This window comes from Gavia stellata, chromosome 16, assembly GCF_030936135.1.
Source record: "Gavia stellata isolate bGavSte3 chromosome 16, bGavSte3.hap2, whole genome shotgun sequence".
In the NCBI taxonomy this organism is placed as follows: Eukaryota; Metazoa; Chordata; class Aves; order Gaviiformes; family Gaviidae; genus Gavia; species Gavia stellata.
Window position 1 is genome coordinate 6,995,079 of NC_082609.1, and position 23,624 is coordinate 7,018,702.

The 23,624-nt window shown below is 52.2% G+C and overlaps 1 protein-coding gene across 1 annotated transcript; it reads left to right on the forward strand.

Annotated features, from left to right (window-relative positions):
- The first annotated feature begins 1,037 nt into the window (after positions 1–1,037).
- On the forward strand, positions 1,038–22,845 carry TCOF1 (treacle ribosome biogenesis factor 1). The gene is made up of 17 exons (XM_059825277.1): positions 1,038–1,148; positions 1,676–1,731; positions 4,840–4,982; positions 5,710–5,816; positions 6,096–6,444; positions 7,284–7,378; positions 7,840–8,064; positions 8,698–8,967; positions 13,158–13,332; positions 13,492–13,628; positions 16,214–16,463; positions 16,706–16,788; positions 17,528–17,756; positions 18,864–19,430; positions 21,118–21,218; positions 21,776–21,812; positions 22,274–22,845. Exons 1-16 carry the CDS (start codon positions 1,038–1,040, stop codon positions 21,806–21,808), a joined length of 2,931 nt encoding a protein of 976 aa, XP_059681260.1. The 3' UTR covers positions 21,809–21,812; positions 22,274–22,845.
- The last annotated feature ends 779 nt before the right edge of the window (positions 22,846–23,624 follow it).

The window sequence follows — 23,624 nt, forward strand, 5'->3', positions numbered from 1 at the left end:
CCGTGGTCCACAGCCTACCCAGGAGACACCCTTCACTGCTCTCTGCCCCAGGATGCTTTTAACTGGCTCTTCCTCTCGGGTTAGGAGAACCAGGTCTCCAAACCAGGCCACTGGCTGATCAGACCTTGCGCCTCAGGTCATCTCAGAGCAGCGGCAGTCGCACTGGGACACTGTCCTGGGCCAGCCACCCCGGCACAGCCTGCGCTGTGGCCACATTTACGCCAAGCATCAATGACCATTTGTGCAGGGGGAGGTCAGCCCCAGAAAGGACTAGCCAGGTCTGTCTTTCATTTACAGGAGCTGTAAAACTGCCACCTGGCCAGTGGCTTTACGGCTTTGGATGATGCTGGTGTCAAAGACGTTTGGTGCAGGAGCCAGCTGGAGCCGAGCCAGTTTTATATTTAATCTTGCCTATAAATACAAATAAAGGGGCTGTATTTTGAGTGAACGACAGGCACACCATGGACATTATTAAACCTTCCAAAAATAAACTTCTGCCAAAGTGAAGGGAGCCAGATTTTTCCTGGAAAGTATCAGCGTGGGGCGGGGGGGCGGGGAGGGTGGTAACAGGGCAGTCCCTCTGCCGCACGGCCCCTCTCCAACAGCTGCTCTGCATCAGGAGCTCCTTCTTCCCTCTTGCCGTTTGCTTGTTTTAGCCCCAAAAATGCCTGAGCAGCTCCTCAGAGCAGCTTAATGTCCACCCAACTCTAAATCAGCTCTGAGGATTCAGCTCCGGAGCGCGGTAGGGGTGAGGCCTCCGTCTTCACAGCTGGAAAACTGAGGGGATGTTGCCGAAGTAATCACCGTCCTGTCCACCCCTCCTCGGTCAGCGGCCTATCCTCCTCGCTGCCTCCCTCTTCGCCCCCATCTCCCGCCGGGCGACGTGGAACGGATCCCAGGCCCAGGCGGGGCCCCGCCATGAGGGGCCCACCCCAACCCGGCACTACATTTCCCAGAAGGCTGCGTGGCGGAAGCGGATGTGACGTCGTGACCGCGCGGCACGCGGCGCCCCCAGGCTGCGCCGAGTGGGCCGCGCCATGGCGGCGGACGGCCGCGGGGGGCGGGAGCTGCTCGCCCTCATCCACCAGCACCTGCTCCGCGGCGGCTACGCCCGGGCGGCCCGCGAGCTCCAGGCGCAGACCGGGCAGGTAACGGGCAGCAAGGCCCGGGCGGGGGGGGGGGGGGAAGGCAGCGGGGCCTCGGGGGTCCGGCCCCGGAGCACGGGCCTTGGCGGGGCCGGAGGGCCTGGTCCCCCTTGCTCCCTCACCGCCCACCGGGCCAGCCCTGGGGGTGCCGGGCCTGCTGTGGGCCCGTGGCTCCACGCCGGCCCGCAGCTCCACCCCCGCCCGCGCTGGACACACGTGCTGGCCCGGCCCCGAGCGGGTCCCGCCGGATAAAGCCGTTCCGTACCCGGGGGGCAGTTGCTCCGCTAACACGTGTTGCTGCGGGTGAAGTGCCGTCGGTGCCGCCGAGGGGAGGACGCGGCCCTGGGTGCAGCGGTGCGGGCCGCCGGCGGGGAGGGGGGGGGGCTTTCCTGGCAGCGTGTGTGCGGGGAGGACACGTTCCCGTTGTCCTGGGGCTTCCTGGAGGAGCCTCCACGGGCTTTTAGTTCTGTCTGGTGGTCGTATCCTGAAACGGGGCCGATGCCTGACTTGTGTTCCCTCTGCTTTCACAGAAATTGCTCCCTTCCCTCTCGACCTCTCTCGAGGACATCTTTACCCACTGGGAAAAGTGAGTTGAAGGAGGAAATGACTATCAAATAGATTCCAGACTGTGTTAACATCTAGGCTGCATGGCACGTGTGATCTTTATTTGCTGGAATTTCCCGTTGTCAGAGTATTTCCGATGATAACTTTACGCAGCAGACTTTCCTCCTAGTGTCTGGTTTCAGACCGATTCATTTCAGATGTTAAAGATTACTTTGGTTTAAAATTTCCTGAGCTTGGAGATAAGTTGTTACTCTAGTTTTGAGCAGATGATGCTGTTCTTGCAGACTGGGGTTAATACTGGAGTATTGTGGGGCTCAGTCATGCTTTACTGGCAAAACTCTTTTCCCCAGTTGTATTTCACTTTCTTTTTAAAGCCATGTGCTTTGCAGAAATATTGACCCAAAGACAGAGAATTTGAGCAGATGCTGAAATGCCAAGGCTCTTATAGGGACTTAAACCTTGGCATAGATCATGGGTCTTCTGACTCAGAGGAAGTCTCTTGGTTTCAGCCTGTCCTTTCAAGTCCTTACATGTTCAGCCCAACGCCTTCCCACTTAGTACCCTACGTGAAGATCTGCAGCGTGGAGCCATCCCATCCCATCTGCGGGGTGAAACGATGTTAGCACCCACCCTGTGCACTGCTCACTTTGTTTTGATGCTGGTGGCAGCTGCAGAGCCGAATTATTGGGGAATCTGTGGAGCTGATCTTCTGTGCCTGTGTTGAGGAGCGCTGGAGTGAAGATGCTTCTCAGTGTGGCCGTGTCAGCAGCCTTGGGAAGTGGGTGCTTGCCTCTGCTAGAACACCTCGTGTCTTGGTGTTACCCCGGTTGTTGCTCTTGTGTCTCAGTGATTTTCTTACTTGAGCAGGAGAAAGACTGGCTCTAGGCGAGGATGCAGCAGTGTAAAAACAGGCTTGCAGCTCCTCCCTCTAACAATTTATTGCTCTCTTGTGTTGATGGTGACCTTTCTCTGTGCTAGTCTTCCTGGGTGCTACAGCAAACCCTTTCAGATGCTATTACTTTTAAAGCTTGGGGGACAACAGCGCACTCACATCATGTTTAATTCCTTTTTCTCTAGTGTCACCCTTCTGTAGTCGTCCCACCCCACAAATACGCCTTTTGTTCCTCATCCCCCTGAGTTATGCGTGGTTTGGAGTCACAATGAGGGATGTATTGACCAGTAGTTTTTGTTTATCCAGAAAGTGCCCTGCCTAGCTGGAGTGCTCTCCTGTGGGTGAGCTGTGATTCTAACGTCTTGTCGCTTCATAGGCTTTTGGCCTGAAAATGCCTTTCCTCTGACTGCACTGTGGCTCTTGGGGTTGTTCAGTCTGGAGAAGAGGAGGCTGAGGGGAGACCTCATCACTGGCTACAATTACCTGAAAGGGGGTTGCAGGGAGGTGGGTGTTGGTCTCTGCTCCCAAGAGACTAGTGACAGGACAAGAGGAAATGGCCTCAAGTTGCACCAGGGGGGGTTTAGACTGGATATTAGGAAAGATTTCTTTACTGAGAGAGTGTTGAAACACTGGAACAGGCTGCCCAGGGAGGTGGTGAAGTCACCATCACTGGAGGTGTTCAAAAAACGTGTAGACGTGGCACTTCAGGACAGAGTTTAGAGGGCATGGTGGTGTTGGGTTGATGGTTGGACTTGATGATCTTATAGGTCTTTTGCAACCTTAATGATTCTGTGATTCTGTAACTGAGGCCGTCCTTGGTGCTCTCCTTCAGAAGCTCTTTCAAAGTGAACTTAACAGTTGAGATTTCCGGTTACTTAAGAGTGGCCTCCCTCCAGGGTTGCGTTTAGTCTCGGAGGAGGCTGGGAGGGGGGCAGAAGGGTGCCTGGGTGCAGAGGGAAGCTGGACCAGCTCAGCCCCAGGAGCAGCTGGAGCCCCAGCAGCCTTCCGATGCTCTGGGCTGCTGTAGGACCAGCGCCTGCGGACACCACTGTTTTGTCGCACGCAGTATCCCTAAGCACCTGGTCACTCAGGACAAATTCTCACAGCAGTCTCTGTTGTGCTATCAGCTGCCACTGAATCAGGAAGGCATTGGAGTGTCCTAGCTGCCTGTGAGGCTTGCCCTATTATTTTATTAAAGGGATTATTAGAGTAGTTCACAGGAATTTGTAATAGCAAATGTGCCTGCTTGCAAAAAACTTGCTGTTACAGCTACACTACTGAAACACTCATAATAAGCATGATCTTTACTGGCCAAATCATTAAATTAACCTTATTTTTAAATTGGATGAACAAATTAAAAAAGCTAAACTGGCACAAAAGTGAGAGGATTTTTTCGCCTCTGGTAATTGGGTGTCTCAGGGCTTTTACCAACTTAGAAGTACTGCATGTGTGAATTGCATACAAATGTGTAGCCAGCCAATGTTGTCCTCGTAATAAAGCGAATGTATTACCTATGTTTTCACTTGAAAATTAATTGTGACTTCAGCCACATCTGTTCTGCTGGTACAGGTAGGGCTCAGAGCCTGGAAACATCTTTCTTCAGCTTAATTTTTTAACTCAGTTGAACAGCTTAAGTGTTTAATGCTTGTCTGTGGCCTCTTCCTCCCCTTCTTTCAACACATCTTCTGTAGGTCCAGCCACTTCCTTTCTTAAATCTCTCTGCAACCTGACTTTTCTGTCCTTTTGGCCTGTGAGCCCAAGTTCAGATGGCTTTTGCAGCCTTTAAATTTGCTTCTCATGGCCTTGTGGAATACCAAGACCTGTTTGGGGATCACTGCCCTAACCCTGGGACTGCATTTATTGACTAGCTATTGCTACCTCCTGGAGACAGAATTTGTTCTGTAGGACGCCTTTGCTGTGTGGTGCGCACCAGCCTGACCAAATACGTTTTTACTTATCTGCTGAAGTGAGAAGGACTCTGCCTAGGACACAAAAAATGTCTATGTTCAGTATCTCCTCTGAGTATTGCAGGGATATGTTGCTCTCAGGAGTTGCCTGGGGAGGACTGGACAAATCCCTTGCAGGTTAGAGAAGTATTTCTCCCGCCCCCTTAGAAGCTGTAGAGGAATGACTTGGCTTGAGCCTGACCTGAGAGTGGATGAATTGTTAAGTATTCTAATTTGTTCTTTTTAAAGATTCCCCCCCCACCTCATTTTGACACAAATTCTGTTCCCTCAGAACTCCCTCAAATTCCCGGAGAAGAAAGGTGAGTGATGAGGAAGCAGCCATCCCAGAAAAGATCAGAGTTCCCGATCCCGTGAGCAGCTCAGAGAGCTCAGAGAAAGAAGAGGATGAGAAAGAGAAGGTGAAAGCTGCAAATGGTAGGAGCCTTGCATGTCCCTGGAGTTGACAAAGTAGGGCTGGAGGGTTGTGTAGGAGCCGCCCAACTTGCTTGGCTAGAGAAAATGCTTGTAAAGTGATGGCTATTCTCTTGTGCTCTTAGGAAAATAGGACAACTAGTTTAGCACCCCCTTCTCATGTGGAGTTTCTGAGGAGCACAGATGTCTGCTGAAGCTAGAAAAAACCTGTTATGATTCATTGGGGGGATGGGTGTTGTCACTTGAATGAAGCGTTGGCAACCTAATGCTGCCCACTGTGGAGCACCTTCTAGTTGGTCCCAGGTGTCTTTTGGGCCAGCAAAGGCAGGCCTGTTTCATGGATGAAGGAAGGACTTGTTAGTTGGTCTGGAAAGCCAGTGCCCTTTGTCTGAGGTGGGGATAGATCCCTGGTGCAGCTGGTGTGGGAGGCGTTGGCTTGCGTAGTCTGACAAAACCCCACGTGTCTGATACGTTTTGGCTCAGTCTCATCTGCTGTAGACCAGCCCTTGGAAACATGCAGATCTTGGCAGGTTCCTTGTCTTGGTGGTGGGGAGAAGGATGGGGTGGAGGAGCAAAGCACTTGCCTGTTGCAAGGACAGCGGTGGTGGTGTTGGGGCAGGTGTGGAGATAGGACCCTGCCCTGTCTGCTGGGGCCTTCCTGCAAACCAGAGGCCATCTTGATGTGAGAGACAACGTTCTCACAATTTCTCTGTGGTGCTCTCCTGTGCAGCAGCCAGCCTTTCCCTGGCCACAAACTCAGGAGTGAATGTAGAAAGCAGTGAAGATGATGACTCCTCATCAGAAGAGGAGACACCAGCTGGAAAAGGTGCAATTACGGTAAGGCAATTCTTCTCTTGGCTTTGAAGGCTGATAGTACTCTGAGGCCAGGACTGTTCCACACTCATCGGCATGTTTAGAATTGTGGGCTGGGGTGGAATTTATATTTAAATGACCCTCCTATGCTGGTGTAAGCTGTCTCTTAGATATCTGTCCCCCAAGTGCTTCCCTAAAGAGCTCTATGGCTTGCCCAGCTGCCAGATTGCTGTTTAAGGCTTGTTGTGTCCAATTTAGCCCCTCATCTCTCTATAGGCTTCTAATTTCTTTTGTTTCCTGTAGGTGAAACCAGCTGTGGTGAGTGGCAAAGCTGCCAACTCCCTGCATTCTCCTAACAAACCCACTACCCCAGCAGGCAAAGCAGCGGTGCCCTCTGCTGCGAACAGAACTGTGGTCTCAAATAAGCAGCAGCCCAATGCGCCAGCTGCATCTGCAGCTCTAGCCAAGGCAGGGCAGAAGCTGCCCAGTCCTGGGAAGCCCGGACATGCCGCAACAGCCACGGCCAAAGTAGGTCAAAGCAAAGCACCAGTAACGACCAAAGCACCAGAAAGCTCCAGCAGCAGCAGCTCCTCATCAGAGAGTGAGGAGGAAAAGGAGACACCGACTGCGAAGGCCCCAGTCCCCAAAGTGGGTAAGGAGCCTGTGGGGTGCTGTAAATGCATGTGCGCTCCAGCTTTGCTGTGAATCGGGTCTGAGCCATGTCTTCAGCATGTTCCTTTCAGCTCCCTCACTGGAAAGCTCAGAGCGATGCTTGTTCCTTGGGGAGGCTGCGAGAGTACTGCAGAGCAGCCAGCTCTGGAGCTCTGTGGGATGAATCCAGTAGGCTTGCTCCCATTTCAAGCATCAGATTCTGTGCTAAGATGTCTGTCTGGCAGCACCCAGCACTACAAGGTTGGAGATGACAGTGTAGCATATCTGGAGGAGATGCAGTACTAATGCTGTAGATGCTTTCAGCTTTTTGGAAAGGCACTGCAGCATCTTCTCTTAGTCCCCAGCTGCAAAGGGATTGCTTTTGGGTTTTGAAGTCTTTAGGGAAATCTCTTCTACTGCTTTGAAGTGTGTGTGTTGGGGAGGGGGGGTGAGGAATAGATTGCAGAAGGTCTGAAAATTGTCCTTCTGTACTTTCTGTCTGAAAATTGGCTCTTTTCCAGACGAGGTCCAGCCAGGCTGGGTACCCCTGTGGGGAACTGTGTGTGGCTGGGCAGCTCTCTGTAGGGCGAGAGGGTGGCCAGGAAGGATTTCCCATCTCTGTCTGTGCTCGGGGGAGTGGTGTTTGCAGGCCAATGTCTGGAGCAGCTGTTCCCAGGAGGCCACTGATGCTTTCAGCACAGCTAGGCCCTCTTCCATGCAAATCCCCTTAGCCCTCTCTGCGGCTTGTTTTGTTTTCCTGACTTCAAAAGCCGCATTAGCATCATGCTATGGGAGCTCAGAGCAGGCAGCAGCTATGACATCTCCTTGCTTGTGTTTCAGAGCTGAAGCAGGCAGCTGGGGCCGCTAAGAGCAGCAGTGAGGAATCAAGTGATGAGACATCCTCTGAGGAGGAGCTTGCAACTCCAGCGGTCCAGGTAACCTCTCCAACTCAGGGTCCTTGTCTCTAGGAAATCACTTCCTTTCCCTTAAAGGAGTGAGGAAATGCTGCAGTGCTGTAGTCTGACAACAACCCCTTCCCTGGGTGTGTGGGGACCCCAAACCCAAGGCCAGAGAAACACGCTGTGTGGCTGAGAGCCCTGCTAATGCTAACCCCTGCCAGCATCAGCCATTCCATCCCAGTTCCTCCTAGTGTCTGAAGTTGAGGGAGATCCTTTGATATGTAGGAGGTGATTGGTGTGCAACTCCAGGGATGTAGTCAGGTAGTCTGTGGAGAAAGTGGCTTGCTTCAGATACTCCACAGCCCATGGGTCTGAACAAGCCTATCCTGGTCAAAGTTAGCAAGGTAGCCTTCTTTAAAACCAATTCTGTGTGGTTACAGCTCTCAGCTGGTTTCTTCTGGGATGTTACCTGATTCTTCTCTTCCCCCTGTGCCCAGGCAAAACCAGCTGTGAAAACAGTGCAGGTTAATGCAGCACCTGTGAAAAGTGCACCTGCTGCCCCAGTGACCCTCAAGAAGAATGCAGTGAGGCAAGTGGCACTGGCACCAAACCAGGCCAAACCCACATCCACAACGGTTCCTGGGGCTGCAAAGCCCGATGACACATCGGAGAGCAGCGACTCATCAGACAGCGAAGATGAGGAACCTCCATCAGTAACCCAAGTGCGTCTGTCCAAAACTCTGTCTCTCCTTGCACGCCTCTCCAGGGCTAGGAATTGCAGTGAAAAGAAAATTTTGTAAATGCAAGTAGTGTATAGCAAAGGCATGTTGGGGGTGGGAGGAAAGAAGCATGGGGTGTTTAAAGGCACCTCAGTGTCATTGCTCTGAGCTTTAATCAAGCCATTGTGCCTTTCTTTGGAAAAAAAAAAAAAATTCCATCAGTACTTCTCAATAAAAAAACCCCAGCAATTCTTTTCCCACCTGAAGAGGCAAATTGTCACGGTTGAATTTGCCTCTCAGCTATAAATTGCAATAAATAGTGTCTAATTTGTCAAACTGTAGTGCAGCTTAGCTTCCCTGCTGGGGAGAGTGCAAAGTGCTGCAGTGTACCTCACTGGAGGGGACTGGTAGTATCAGCAGGCTGATGAAGAATGTATGATTTATTTTCTCATCTTGGGAGACTGTCCCCACACAGCTAGATGAAAGAATGCCTTGTGTCCTGCCAGTTGCTAATCTTCCTTCAGCATTTGCCCTTTTTTGGGAGCTCTGAAGTCTCTTCCCTTGATTACAGTCTGAGCAAAAGATTTATGCTGCTGTGGGATTTGCCTTGTTTCACGCTGTTCTTGTCTTGTCCAGGCAAAGCCACCTCCAAAATCCTCCCAGGCCATCCCATCCCCAGTGAAACCCACACCAGCGACATCGCTCACTGGCAAAGCAGCTCCAGCAAAAACACTTCCACTGTCCCAAGGGAAGCCAGCACCAAAACCAGCAGTGCCAAAGCAGGCCAAAACCACACTAGGAAGGACTGCTACTCCCACAAAGCCTGCTGAAAGTACGAAGCCAGTGGAGAGCTCTGACTCCTCAGGCAGTGAAGAGGAGGATCTCCCTGTGCCTGTCAGCCAGAAGGTAGGTGATACCCCATTCAGCTCAGTGCCAAGGGATGGGTTATGCAAGACAATTGTTTAGCCCTTAGATGCTACGACTGATCTCCTTGAAACACCAGTAGCATATAGTATGTTGTATCTCAGTCCCTCAGAAAGGAAGATCGTTCTTTCTACTTGGAAACAAGTATAGACTAACTCTTCTCACCTAGCCATACCAGAAGAGGGTGGGAGGTAACCTGTTTGGTACCAGCTGTTTCACTCCACTCATGCCTTGTCCCTCTGGAGTGGGCCTTCGGTGCGGGGTCACAGATAGCTTGGTCTTGGCTCTCCTGTGAGGGTTTGTTTAGACCTCTCTGGAGAGAAGGACCATGAACTCAGACTGGACTCAGACTTAGGTGGCTGAAATCGTAGGGAGGCAAATCCTTTCCTGAGAGCATCCTTAGGCCCATTGTACAGAGACCTTCTGTATTGACTCTGAGCTGCAAGGATCTTTGGGAAGTGCCCTGAAAGCAGCATTTCAGAGATAGCAGCTATTATCTGCTAGGGAGGAAGGGAAGCCGGGGGCAGAGCCTCACGTGTCCTTGCAAGGAGGCTCTTTGTCAACACGTCCTTTCGCTGTTGACAGGCAGGAGCCAGAGAGGCTCTGCATTTTTGTCTTTATAGCCTTGGTCTGCAAAGGTGGGTGGAGGGGGACGCATCTCTAACAGTTGGCTCTGTGCTGCTCTCTTCCTGCGTGATTACATGTGAAGATTCAGCTCTGGGTGGCAGGAGCGGCTATTCTGATAGCTGTGTCATGGGGTCTCACTGTAAAACTATCAAGACTCGTCCATTCTAGCAGGGTTGTAGGTGAAGGACATGCTGGGGTAGGTTTGTTTTTCCCCCCAGTGTTGATTTGAAGCTGGCAGCAGCAGGCAGTCATCTTGCTGCCAGCTCTTTAACCACTTAAGCATCTTCCCTCTTGCAAACTGGCGATTACCCCTCAACAGCCACAGTCAGCACGGAATAGCTTGTCATCGAGGGAGCTCTATTTTTGCCAAACAGGCTGTTTCTTCCTGTGTTGGTAGCCTGCAGGCAGAGACCACGAGTGAAGCCTGAAGATAAACCATTAGGCTTAGCTGTGTCCACAGTCCTGTCCTCCTAGTCAAACTCTTCTTAGCTCATCCTCACCATCTGCTACTTGGGCATATGCTAACCACTGACTTACTGTATCCTGCAACTTCCTCTGGCTTCTGTGCAAGATCCAAACAGATACAGAGCGTTGGAAGCTGCTTCATCTTTCCCTGTGGGGGTGGATTAGCACAATTAAAATGAACATCATGCCTAAATTGAACTGCTTAATTGGTGTGTTTACCCCTGAAGACTCAGGAATATTTAGTCAAAGAAGTTGACAAGGTATTTGCTTATTTTTTGCAGGGGGAAAGGATGGAGGGGAGGGATGGGGGACAGTCTGGATTGACCTTACAGGTGCTGTGAGCCGCCTTTGTTTTTGAACTGTTAATTCTGCTCTGCTTCCTCTTTCTCGGACGTTGTGGGCCTAAGATGGTACTCAAGCCCTCTATGGATAGGCTTCTGTTTCTGCTTACCAGTACTGGGAATGAGATGCACATGCATGACTGTGTTGGGAAGCTGTGTCTTCCTTGAGCACCCCAGAAAAACCCATGCAGGCTGCACTGGTAGAAATTGTGCCTGCAAGTTTTTGTCTTGGACCGCAGGCTATGTGGAGAGAGGCCAAATCTTCCAAGAGAAGGAGGGTTTTGGTCTCACTTGCTCCCTGAACCATATCGTGGCTCCTTTGCAGGTGGCAGTCCTATCTTCACTGTGTTGTGACACAGTCGAGATACTGGTCCCAGTCCTGATACGCTGGCCATGCTTCCACGGTGCGCAGGCAGCAATGGAGTGTGATTGTTACAACGTGCTCAGCGCACGTGGCTCGGCGTTGTTTCCCCCTCCTGTCATGCAGCGCTGCATGATGCAAATGGACCCAGTGGAGTGGCAGATGGGTTGTGCGGGAGCTGAGTCATCACGCTCGTACTGAGCCACAGGCAGCTCCTGGTTTGGGGGCTGGAGAGGGAGCAGGAAAAATTATTTCCTCTTGAATTATTTTCCTCCTCTCTAAGTTACTTCAGTACCTGTGACTCTTAAGTTGTCAGAAGCCCTTTGCCTGTGTTACCCTGCTCCCTGGGTGTAACTCAGCCACACTGCTGGCCTGATCCCACCTGGAGCCATGCCATAGGACGTGGCGGCTGTCAGCCGTCTGGCAGTGACAGAGATGAAGTGGATGAAGGGACCTTGGCCTCCTCCCAGGAAGATCTGAGGAGTCCTGAGGCTGTGTAAAGCTTATGGTGGTTTCTCTGTGGATGCTGTTATGTTCTTCCTGTGTCAGGATGCCTCTGTACGGCAGCTCTTTCCTAATCTTTTGTTAAGTTAGGAAACGAAGCAGCCCTTGTGCTGTGCATCCAAGTAAGGGGAGAAGCCAGTCCCATTGCTATGAAGGTCTTAAAGTGAGCGAGTGGGGTCCAATCTCGGTAGACTCTTCCCTTGCACAGCAGTGCTTGGGACAAGAGGGAGAGGAGCTAGCACGTTCAAGTAGAGAGTGTGAATTCTTGTGTCTGCTTCAAGTAGTTCTCTCTCTTCAGCATCGCAAATCTGGCCTCTCTCCTGGAGATGGTGACTCACTAGTATCAAAACAAAACAGACAAGTGAGGTTTGTAATTCCCTCCCTCCCCAAGCGCTTGTGGAGGTTTCTGTTTCTCTAAGCAGAGTCAAAATGTGCTTGGCTTGTTCAGAGGGCTGTTCTGTAATGGGATAAACATGCAGATGCTGTTGTCTGTTTAGTGTTTGGCTTGGAGATGATAAACACTGCCCCAGTGGCAGCCCTCGGTGGGGTTGTGCCAGGAAGCACGGTAAGATCTGTCCTCTCGGGAGTCTGCTAGGCTGGTGCTCTTGGCTGCTGGCCAGGAGCAGCCCCCGGCTGGGCCAGTGCTGCTGAAGTCCTCCTGGTCCTCTGCTGTAGACTGAGAGGGTATCGCTGCATTAGCAGCATGGCAGGGTTGGGAGAGGGGGGTGGCAGGGGCTGTGCAGGTGGGCGGGAGTCTCTCTCACCTTCTTGCAGGAGGCCTGGAGACAGAGTGCTGAAGCAGGCTGCCGTCATGTGCTGGTTGGATGGGGTCTGCCTGCCCTGGCAAGTGTGATGTACTCTGGCAGAGCAGCCCGGAGATGAGCGATGAGTGGAGTAAACTGAGTGGGCGCAGAGCACTGCGAGCCTGGAGAATATCTGCGGGTGGTGAAGTTACCAGATCTCTTGGCAAGCGCTCCCTCTCCCTCTGCCACTGCTAGCCTTCAGCAGCATGCAGGAGGGGTGTCTGCAGCCCTTGGCCCAAGCCGGGAGAGGAGCAGGGAAGAGATCATCTCACCTGGCAGTTGTGTATCTAGTGCTGTGATAACTGTGGCTTCCTAGTGCTGCCATGCCAGCCATTTGAGACAGTGGCTCATGGCCTGTCCTGGGACATCAGAGTGTTGATGGGTGCTGTAGAAAGGCACAGCCCAAGGGAGTTGCAGGGTGGTTTTTTTGTTGTCTGGAGACTTCTAAATTCTCAGACCTGTTGACAGATAATTTCCAAGGTGCTCAATCATATCTTGGGTCCTGGTCTGCCTCTGCCTGCCCTCTGTGTTGCTAAATGTCTGTGTCAGCCCTGTGTCTACACAGAGCTGCTGGAGAGCTCAAGGATGTAGCTGCTCTGATACTGTCTCTGAATCTTGCAATGTTTTGGCACAAGGCTTCCCAGCTCCTACTGATTCCCCAAGCTGGGGGGAGGTCGTGCTTAAATGAGAGGCTTCCTTGGAAGGGGGGGTCTCGGGGTTGCAGTGCTTCTCCTGCCTTCAGGCTCCTGTCCAGACAGTGTCTCAGCCTCAATAAGGAATTGCTGTTGTGAGCTTATGAGCGCTGTTAGCCCTGCGTGCTTGTGCAGTAAAACACACTCAGGCTTACTGTCAAAAGCGTATTGCTAAATGCAGTGGTATGTCTCTTCAGCAGCTCAGTTCAGGCAGTAACTGAAGCCCCTTCAATCTTGACATGCCAAGGATAGAATGAGTGTTAGTAACAGCTGTGTTAGGGTAAAACAAAACCCAATTTGAGCTGAAACTGCACTTAAACTCCTAAACAACACCTGTACTAATACCACATTTCTGGGCCTGTGTTTCTTTTTTGTTAAGAGGTTAACAGAACAGCCTGGGCCTGTTCCCAACCTGAGCCAGGCTGCTAAAGCTGGGTTGCCTGAAAAAGCAGTGGGAAGCACCTTGAAAAGCCAGGCCTCAGAAAGTGAGAGCAGTGACTCGTCTGACAGTGAAGAGGAGTCCCCTGCAGCACAGACGCAGCCTCTGCAAGCTGGTAAGTCTCCTGGTAGTGGCCAGGATCTCTCACCTGCATCCTCATGGGTTTCCTTCTGTTCCCTGCACATGGAATGGCATGTTGTGATAGCTCCTGTTCCAGAGACCCACAGAGAGCACCTCTTTCTTATGGTGACAATCTCTTATGCTTTTCCTGTAGTGAAAACCAATGCTGTGCCCCAGCTGACGAACGTGAAGAAGGCACCTGCTCCAGCACCAGCCCCGCCACCTGTGGACAGCAGCGATGATTCCAGTGAGGAGTCAGATTCAGAGGAGGAAATAGTCCCCTCTTCTCAGGTAAGGAGCTGCTGACCTGCTGGGTGTGGACCCTGTTAGTCCTGCACGCTCAGGAGATCTCGGGACTTGCGAGGTGGTAGTTGGGTCGGTGATGAGCAGTGCAGAGAGGAGCCCTCCCATTGCCTGGGTCAGGTTTTCTTGGTGGTGTCTCTTGGTCTCGCTGACCCCGGCTCTGGATGCACGTCTTGGCAACAGCAAGCTTGCAGTGTGTGAGAGCAGTGGTGTGTGTGAATGTTTTGGCAGGAACATGAGTAGACACACAAGCCCTCCTTTGGGACTCTGTCCCCTTTGCCCTACTCTAGGGGGTTAGACTGGAAAAGCAGCCAAATCCTTGCAGGCAGAGTCTTTCCATGAGCTGGGTAGCTCTAGGGCAACCCGCTCCCTATTCCCTTCCAAACCCCTGGGTGTGGCATGTGGCTGGATCTCTGTGGTCTCCCCCTCCACAAGCCTCAGGAAGCTAGAAGGATCTGCCCTGAAGGGTAGCACAAAGGTCCTGCTGCCTTTCAGCTGGAGGAGCCAGACCCCTGCCTTGGAGAAGGGAGGTGACCCCCATATCTGTGCAGAGACACTGCTGAGTGTCTTGGAGCTGATCCCAGCTCTCTCACCTGAGTCTCTTTGTGTCATGTCTCCATGCCAGTCCCACAGGGCTGCGGCTGAGCTCCCTAGGGCCTGAATTGCCTCGGTGTGAAGCTGGCTTGGATGTCTCTGCACCGCTGCTGCAGTTTGAGCCTGAGAAAGAAACCACATGAAGAAGCCTTGACTGAGGAACATGGCTGCCCGTTCTACGTGGTGGTAGCTTGGCTGGTACTCTGAGCCCAGGGCTTAGTGGCCAGATGAGCTTCTTGTCCCACATATGAGTCCCCTGTCTGGCTAGTGCCCTTGCTGGGAGAGGAGGATTATGTGCACTCAAGGAAACCCTTCCCCGTGTTGGCCTGATGCTATGGCCAGTGGAACGGCTGTCTCCCCCCAGCTGGTGGGCAGGCAGCCAGCCTGAGCAGTCCTTGATTCAAGTGTGTTTATAGTACCAAGACTGTATAAAATAACGCAGTTGCTGTAACTTGAGCTTTGTGCAAGACGGCTGAGAGCTCACGTCGGATTGGCGGCTCTCTGCATGGTGGAGTGTTGCCTTCCTTTCTGAAGGCCAGATGTTTTGTGAGGGAAATGTCAGCCCACAAAGGCCCAGCTTGTCAGAGATCTGGAGAGGGAGGGCTGCTCACGTAGCCTCATTTGTAACACAAACCAGGAGACTGAGCACTCCTTCCTTGCTCCTGCTCCCTCCTCTGCTGGCATTTGTGTCTTGGACCTGATGTCAGTGTCTGATTCCTATGCCCCTGGCTCTTCTATTTTTAACCCCTCTTACGTTTAGTTTGATGGGAAGTTTCAAATGTGAGGCAACAAAATTGCTTCTTGTTAATTTGCTCTCTAATCTGTGGCTTGCTTGTGGACCTGAAGGCAGATTTGCCCTGTGGTTGGTCTTTGTTTTATCTCTGTTGCCAATTAACTCTTGATGTGTGATTTTTAGAATGTAGGAGACATCCTGGCGTCCAAGTGCCTGCTCTGCAAAATAGGGTTTGCAGCTTCACTCTTGCTGGTGCTGCAGTGGATAGGGATCTCGCAGCCTGCAAGTGCATCACGTTTTGCCTGGTTGCCCTCAGGATGGGTGCCTTTGGGGCACTGAGCTAATGCTTTAGGCACTCTGGTGGTAATGGCCCTCAATTCTCTGCTCCTGGCCCTGCCAGAGGCCCTGCTCAGAGGCTCATAGGAGACATAGCTGGCCTATAAAGGGGAAAAACAAAAACATGAGCCTTGGTGCTGTGCTGAAAATGATGGAAGGGCTCAGGAGTTAGTGGTGGATTGGTGTGTGCGTCTGTCCCTTTTCCCTCTGAGTTGTGCTCTGTCCTGATTTTCCTTCTCATCTATTTTAGAGTCTGTCCCAGCAGAACGTCAAAGAAACCAAGGTTTCGAGCACAGTGGCTGTCAAGGCTAATGCCACGCTGCCTTCGGGGAAGGGGATAAAAGCGCCTGCTGTCCCTCCAGTTAGCAGAGTGTCTGAGAGCTCGAGTAGTGATTCCTCGGAGCACGACGTGCTGGCAGGAGAGGTAATGACGGAGGAGACTAAAGTGGGGAGCTTCCCTGGGGAGAGTGGGCAGATGGGTGTGCTGGAGTCTGAGGCTGGTGCTGTGTCCCCAGCTGAGGGAGCGTGTTCGTGGAGCGGGGGAGAGGGGGGCTGCTCTATTTTAACCATTGTTATCACACCGTAAGGTGAGGTGATGAGCAGAGGGTAGCCCTGGTACCTTTGCTGTTCCTGCCTCCCAGCTGGCTGGCAGGTTTCTTCTTTCGTGATAGCAGTGCCCTGTAGAGTCAGGAGTTGTCTGCTTGGCCATAGCTTCCTGCTTCATCTATGGGCCAGGGGCAGATGGGGGTCTCTGCACTTGGTTCTTGGGCTAACCTTGACAAGAACTGGAGCAGTATGGCTGAAGAGGGGCCATGGCGGTGCAAGCCCATCTGCTCTGGCTGCTTCTTATAGTTCATGGGGATGAGCAATTATTCCTCATTCCAGATGCATTTTATCTTCCTCTCCCTAGGCCCCCACTCCTCCTTGCTTAAAGCAAACGGTTCCTGTGGGAAAAACTCCTCCAGCCAACACTGCTGCCCCGCAGGCTGCTTCACTCCTGGGAAGTCCCACTGTCAAGTCGAGGAAGCCAGGTCTGCAGCCAGTGCAGGATGCCCAGCTGAGCCAGGCCGTGCCACCCACCCAGGCAGAGGACACCTCGGACAGCAGCAGTTCCTCAGACAGTGATGAGGAGGAGATGCCCAAGCAGCCCCCCAAACCCGGTTAGTTCTCCCAAGAAGATGCTGTCGGTGCTGCTGGCCAGGCCAGGGTGGGAACAGCGTTTTGTTACCCCATGTCACCTTCATAGTGGTTAGAGAGGGGTTCTTCCTCTCCAGCTTGGCAGAGCACTCCCCTTTCTTTGGAGGCAGAAGGCCTTTTCATGGCAGTAACTGTGCTGGGTAGGTGAGCTCAGCCCCAGGTAGCAGTGGTGGGTTTAATGGGATGAACTCTGCTCCTCCAGCAGGCTCGCTGCAGCAACCAGGAGGGACCCAGCCAGCCCGCAGCTCCTCCTCGGAGTCCAGTGAGGAGGAGGAGGCAGCATCACAGGTATGGTACCTGAGCAGGCTGGGATCCTCTCGGGTCTTGCAACTGGCTCCTAAGTAGGACAGAGAGGGAGCTGAATTCTCAGTCATAGCAAACGAGGTGCTGCATGGGTTTGCCAGCACAGAAGTGGGGGCTCCCCAGTGCACTGCTGTGAGCAGGGCCTTTTGGTGGGGGCAGAGAGAGGCTTTTGAACGTGGAGTGCTTCCCCAGGCAGCCAGGCCTTGAGTCCAGGGCTCATGGTGCCTTCCCCAGGGGAAGGGATGGGAGGTGGTGCCTTGCAAGGGTTAAACCAGGAGAACTGGTGCACAGTGCCAATAGCAGCAGGATTTTTTCACCCACTTTTATTTGTAACTTAACCTGTGTGCAAGCCATTAAATTCCCTTTGTAAGTAATGTGCAGGGCGTGCAGCACATCTGCAGTGCATTAGCTGTGCGTGGGTGCATGCTAATGGCCAGGAGCCTCCCCGAAGCCCACTTTACTGAGCGAGAACAAAGAGGAGACCCTCTCACCATCAGCTCTTGCTGCTGTAAGCTCAGCCAGCATCTGTCAGTGCTGGCCCCCTCTCCTGGCAGCCCTGGCCTCTCTACAGGGCTGGCTGATCGGCGCAGGATCACTCTGCGGGTGGCCAAAGGTGGGCCCTTCACTTGGAGTATGAGGGCAATAGCAGCAGAGGCAGATCTGCGTGTCTGGTGTGTGGGAGGCTGCCTTGCTGTGACTCCTCAGTGTGTCTGTGCTGTTTCAGTCCCTCCTCACAGGCTATCTGGGCCTCTCCAAGACCCCAGCAGCACCCCAGGCACCAAAGACTGTTCCCCCCCAGCCTGTAGGCAAAGTGGGGCAAGGGAAAGCAGCTGTGACTGCTGGTAACTCCCTTGCCAAGGCCTCTGTGAAAGCAGCCCCAGCTGACGGCTCCAGCAGTGACAGCAGTGACTCTGACACGGATGTCGACCAGGTGGCTGCAAACCACAATGCAGGTGAGTCTCCTTTGGCAAGTTCAGGAATCTAGCCCAGGAGCAAAGCTGTGGTGGCATGGGAGGGTGACACTGGGACAGAGCTCTGTTCCCAGTGTATCTCCACTGCAGAGCCCACTAGTGTGGAGTGCTGCTGCCGTCTGCTGGCTTCCCCTGGCCACGACACGGCCCTCTTGAACACTCCTCCTGCGCTGGTTGGCTTGTCAGGCTCTGTGCCTTTGCATCTTCCAAGTTCTGCTTCAATTGGAATAATTAATGCAATTAATGGGAGTACGTAGGGCTCTCCCTAAAACCTGTGTGCACTGCATTGGTGTGCTGCAGTAGTGATGGCTCCTAGGGAATATTTAAACACTGGCTGAAGAACATCTGCTATATAGTGCTGGTATTCAAGCCTGCCCTTGGTCTTTCTGGGCTCTGTAATGTGTCTGGAGGGCAGAGCAGGGGAAGCAAGTGGGAAGACCTATGGGGAAACAAAATCTCCTGCCGTTTTCCTATCGCCCTGGTTTGTTGGCAAATTGTAAAACTTGGCGCTGGAAGCTGCTTCTGCTCTGGTGTGACCCTGGCACCTTCAGATGAGCTCTGGTCTGGCTGTGAGCTCTGTCCTGCTCTAGAGGCTTAAATGGGTCTGTTGGCCTCTTGGGCACATCATTAAGTTGTGCAAAGGGCTGTTGAGGAGGTCAGAACTATATACAGGTTCAGGAAGGCCCAGGTGCTGGGGGATAGGCCATTGGTGATGGTTAAATGTGGTGTGGATACCCCCTCCACCTTGGTAAGACCATGGCTTACTGGGGGTGGTGTCCTGGGGAAGGACTGCTCTATCTATGCTTGTGCGTCTTGGGCTACAGTTTCCTCTAGTCTAGTCCCTATTCTCCATAGATGTGGCCAAAGCTGTTGTGGCTGTTGTCATCCACTTCTGTTACCAGATACTTAATCTCAGGCTGAGGCATCTTTCTCTGGCTCTCTCTAGTTGGGATGGCCAGCAGGTTTTGCTTTCTGGAGGAGAACTGGAGGCTCCTCTTCAATTGCTTATTTCCATCCTCCAGTAACTCTGTGGTCTATGTAATGAGTGCTCCCTGAGTTGTCTTCTCTCTCTTGTCACTGTTTCTACAGAAAGCAACCCCCCTCCAGGGCAGGAAGTCACAGGAGCCTCCAGCAAAGAGAAGGTGGCAGGAAAAATGGAGCCAGGTCATGCTAGCCTCAAACCTTTGCCAGTCAAGAAAGCCTTGACCATGAAAGAGAATGATGTTGGGGCAAAAGGGGCGCAAATAACCCCAGCATCACATGCACCGTTCTCTATCCCACAATCAGAGGAGTCAAGCTCGGGGAGCGAAACCGAGGTCACCACTGCTGCCAAAGTTCCTGCAGTGCAAACACTGGAAGGGTTGGAAGAGAAGAAGAAGAAGAAAAAGGAGAAAAAAGAAAAGAAGGAAAAGAAGAAATTGTCCTCCACAGCAGACAAGGCTGTGAAAACATCTAAGAGCAAAGACAAAGAGAATAAGAAGCAGAAAATGTCTCATAAGCGGAAACTGCCAGGAGAGGATGGGGCTGTTGGGCAGCCCAAGGAGAAGAAGCGGAAAGGGCAAGCTGACGAAGGAGTACCCAAAAAGAAAAAGAAGAAAGCAGCTGGTGAGCTGGAGAAGTTGCCAGGCAGCAAGGAAAAGAAAAAATCAACTAAAAGTAAGCATCCCTCACTTGGGGCTGCATTTGCAATAGGTTCTTGGTAGCTGATGCACTCTGGTTCAGCCTCTGGTACGGGGCCTTGTAAGTGGCACCCACTTTCCTGTTAGCTTCCTGCTTGGCTACTTCCCTCTTGGCCCACCCAAAGCCAATGCCAGGTTTTTAACACCCCACTTCAGTGCTTTTTCTGCAGTCTCAACACCGGGTCGTGTTGCAGACAGCAAACTGGGCTCTCCTACCCCTCTGTCCTGCGTCCGGCAGGACTGGGAACTGTGTTAATACTCGCGTCGATCCTTGCTGCTTGCAGAGCAAGCTCATGTCCCCGTGCATCTTCTGTGGCATGACCTGTCCCCCCAGGGCTTTCTCCTTTCCTGGCCTTTATCCTGGCTGGAAGCAGCTGTCTAGCTGAGGGCTGGCAGAGGGTTGAGGTGAGTCTGCCTTGACCTCTTGAGGCCTCTTTGCCACCCTTGCGTGGCCTGCCCTCCTGCACTGGGCTTTGGAGAGTTCTCGCTTTTTGTAAGCCATGAGGCCTGTGTTCTGCCTGCTGTGCTCTGCGTGGTGCCCTGCTCTCTGTCTGCAGTGCAGAACAGCTCTGCTAACCCAGCTGGCAAATGCAGTGTGCGCTGGCAAAGAGCGAAGGTGAAATGTGGCTGGGGATGGCAGGCAGAAGGTCCCTGATGTGCTGTGGGCATGGCAGAGGAAGCCCAGCGTTCACATGTGCAGGGCTTTGTTAGTCAGAGCTTCGAACATGGCCCCTTGCTGTCAGCCTCTTCAAAAGAGATCAGCCTTGAAATCTGCGCTGTCATCTGCCATGTCAGCCGCTGCTGTTCCCCATGGGGCGACAGTGCCCCTTCCTGACCCTGCCTGATCAGTGTCTGTGCTGCAACATGGTGAGCAGCTCATTCAAGAGATTTGACTCGGGGCTATTACTGCTGCTTTCAAACCCCTGGAGAAAGAGGAGGATGGTACCAGCCTCCTGCTTGTTGCTCCCAATTAAGAGAGTTTCCTGCCCCTCTTGTCTGCAATGCTCTGTTTGCTGCCTTAATGCAAAGGCAATTTTTTTTTTCTTTGCAGGGCAGACAGCATTTGCAAATCAGAGCTGGTTCTGTGCTGAATCTTGCAGGCTTTTTTTTTTTTTTTTTTTTGAAAAAAAGGGAGATGGAATGGGTGGGCCAGATCTGCTGGGGTTTCTGTTCCGCAGAGATGCAGCCCTTCATTTTGGAGGAGACAGACTTGTCCGTCAGCCCTTGTGTGGGCTGTACACAGGGGTGAGCTGGAGCCTCTTGGAGCAGTTGTGCTGAGCTGAACCTTGTGTCTGTCCTATGTTAGTAGCTCCCCTTGCTCTGATTTCTGGCATATGCCCAGCTACTCCAGTGCTGAAGCGGTTCCTTGGAGTGGGTGGGCGGCATGAGGTGGAAAGAAGGGGTTCCTATGTAATTCTGCCCCACACATGTGCATGCATGGTGGGATCAAACCGCTGTGGCTCAGAGGTACTGGAGAAACGGCGCTGGGCACAGCTGCCTTGTAGCAGGGCTCTGCTCTCACCCACTTACTGCTCTGGAAAGCTTGCTCAGGTTCGGATATGATCAAAAACTTACTGGAGATGCTCCTACCGCTCTATGTTCCATCTCAGAGGCTACCAATAGTAGAGTCCCTCTCTTAGTTGACTTTTCTTTCCCTCTCCCAGAAAAAAAGACTGGAAAAGAAAAGAAGAAGAGCAAAAAGGTGTCTTCGGAAGGGGACCCTATAGCAGATGGCTCTGCGGAGGTTCACAAGAAGAAGAAGAAGGTATGTACAAGACCCTGGGATGGTGTACCATGAGGAGAGCTGTTCTGAACTGCGGTTATGACGCTTGTGTCTGCAGTATGCCAGGCTGGAGAGGAAGAGAGCTGTGTGCTGGCCTTGCTGGCAGTACAGAGGAGGCTGCAGTTAACTGTGGCTAGTCTTGAGACACCCTGACCTTTGGTTGTTTGGAATTGGGGTGGCTTGAAGAAGGGCTTGTTCCTGTATCACTCCCCCAGGAGAGATCCCTTTCCCTGGAAGGATCAAACCCAGGGGCCCTTTTGGTGGCAGAGAACCTGCCCAAGGAGTATGTGCTTTTCTTCAGCTGCCTGTTCATCTAGTTGTTTTCAGCAGAAACTGGAGCTCCCTGAGGGTTTGTCAGGCTACTGCATCCCATCCCAAGGGCTAGGAAGCAGGGCAGAGGGAACATAGGATGTTCCTTGTAATGGATATGTCCCTGTAGAGATGGTAGCCGAGAAGCCTCTGTGGCTTGTGGCTCTGCTAGGTCCTTCATGTCTGTGGTGCAGATGATACTGATTGATTTTTCACCCTTTTCTTTTTAGAAGAAGAAAACAGCTGAGCCTGAAGGATTGTGAGAAGGTACACGGCCTGTGGGGACTATCAGTTGGTACCTCTGAACGGCGGTAACCTTGGCCAAATTCGGTACTCCTGGGCCAGTCTTGGGAAGATGGTGTGCCCTCTAAATGCCCACTGAATCAGCCTGCCCTTAGAGTAGAGGGCCAGGGAGTGGAGCGGTGTAAGGAAAGTCATGCAGCAGTGTGCTGGCTTCTCTGGATGTGTTTGACCTCAACTCTTTAGCTGCTGAGAACTGGATGTCCAGCCTGGACGTTGCTGTCCTTTGTCATCAGCAGAGATAAGTGGCCTCTGGCAGTGTCTGTCTGTCCCTGCTGACCACAGGGAGCTTGGAAAAGTAATGTGGATTAGATGGTGATGTTGTAGCCACCTGGAAGTGGACCAGATGACTCTGCCCCTGCTCTGCTCAGCTGTAAGGCTGTTCTCCTCCTCCCCATCCCTAACTCTTTTAACTCCTCTCCCTAAAGGTACCGCATTCCTGTGATAAAGGATTTATGGGTGAAGATGAAACAGAAGAGAGGAAAAGGAAGCTCATCAGGACAATTCCAACTTTTTTTTTAAATAATAATTTATAACTTCTTTTAACTGTGACTTTTAGAGCAGAGCAGTGTAACTTTCTGCCTCCTCCTGCCCCACTGGGGCCCAGAGATGTGTTTATTGCCCTTCCTGATGGCTTGCCTATTGCACAAGAACTGAACTGAAGGAGGCAGTTTGACCAGAGAAGAGCCAGCTTGCATAAACTGCTTTCCTAGTTGACACCCAGTCATCTCTTTCTCTTTCTCACCACAGAGCTATATTTTTAAGAGAAACTTTTACCTTTTTGGTTTTTTTCTTCCCCCTTCTGTGATTTGTGGTGTCAGTCCTTTTGCTACTATGGAAGAGAGCTCTTGGGTTTACTTTCTATTCTAACACTGACGGCAGTGATTATCGTGTCCCTGGAGTTGCACTGAACAGCTGTGTCCAGCAGCTGTTCTTGGCTAAGGCAGTGTAATTTTTTGTGGGGTTTTTTTATGGAATAAAAAATAAAAAACTGCTGCCATTTTGCTTCTGCTGCTTTCAAGGGAAGGGAGGTGACCAAACCCAGGCCAGGGAGGCAGGGCAGGCGCTGGGCCTGAGCTGTCTCTGGAGGATGTTGCAGGTAGGAGGGCAGAGACCAGCTTCCATCCAGGTTCATAGGCACTGCTTCAGCCCCTGGGGAAAAATTAATTTCTTTCTGCCTGCTCCCCAAAGAAGAACAGATGCTGTTGCTCCTCAGCTTTGAACTGTGTGTTCTTCTAGCATTGGTTTGTATTTTTTTAATTACTAAAATGCTGTGTAGGGGTAGGTGCTGAGATCAAGTTTGTGCATCACCCTGTTGCCTTACTGGCAGCTGCTACCCTGTGCCTTGTGTGAGGCTTGTTCCTTGTTTCCTCACTTCACCCCCAGCCCTGGGGTTCAGCAGGTGAGGAAAAAGGAACCGGATCCCCTTGTGCTCCTTTCTCCCATGCAGTGCAGCTGCTGTGCAGCCTGGCTCCAGGCTCTGCGGGTGAGGGCAGAGCTCTCCAGCTGCCACCCTAGCACCTGTGCAGCCTGGGTGCAGGAGGGAGATGGCTCCAGTGCAGAGGGCTGATCTCCTCTCCCCTGATGCTGTGACTCGCTTAAAGATGATTTTGGCCTCCTGGGCTGTGCTAGGGGGCAGAGGAGATTGAACAAGTGATGGGCCAGGAATGTGGCAAGGAATATGTATGATCCTGGGTGGGGGCACAGATGTCCAAGTGTCTCTGCAGAGATTTCTTTTTCCCTTTTTTCTTAAGATTAATTTATTTTTAACCTAGGACA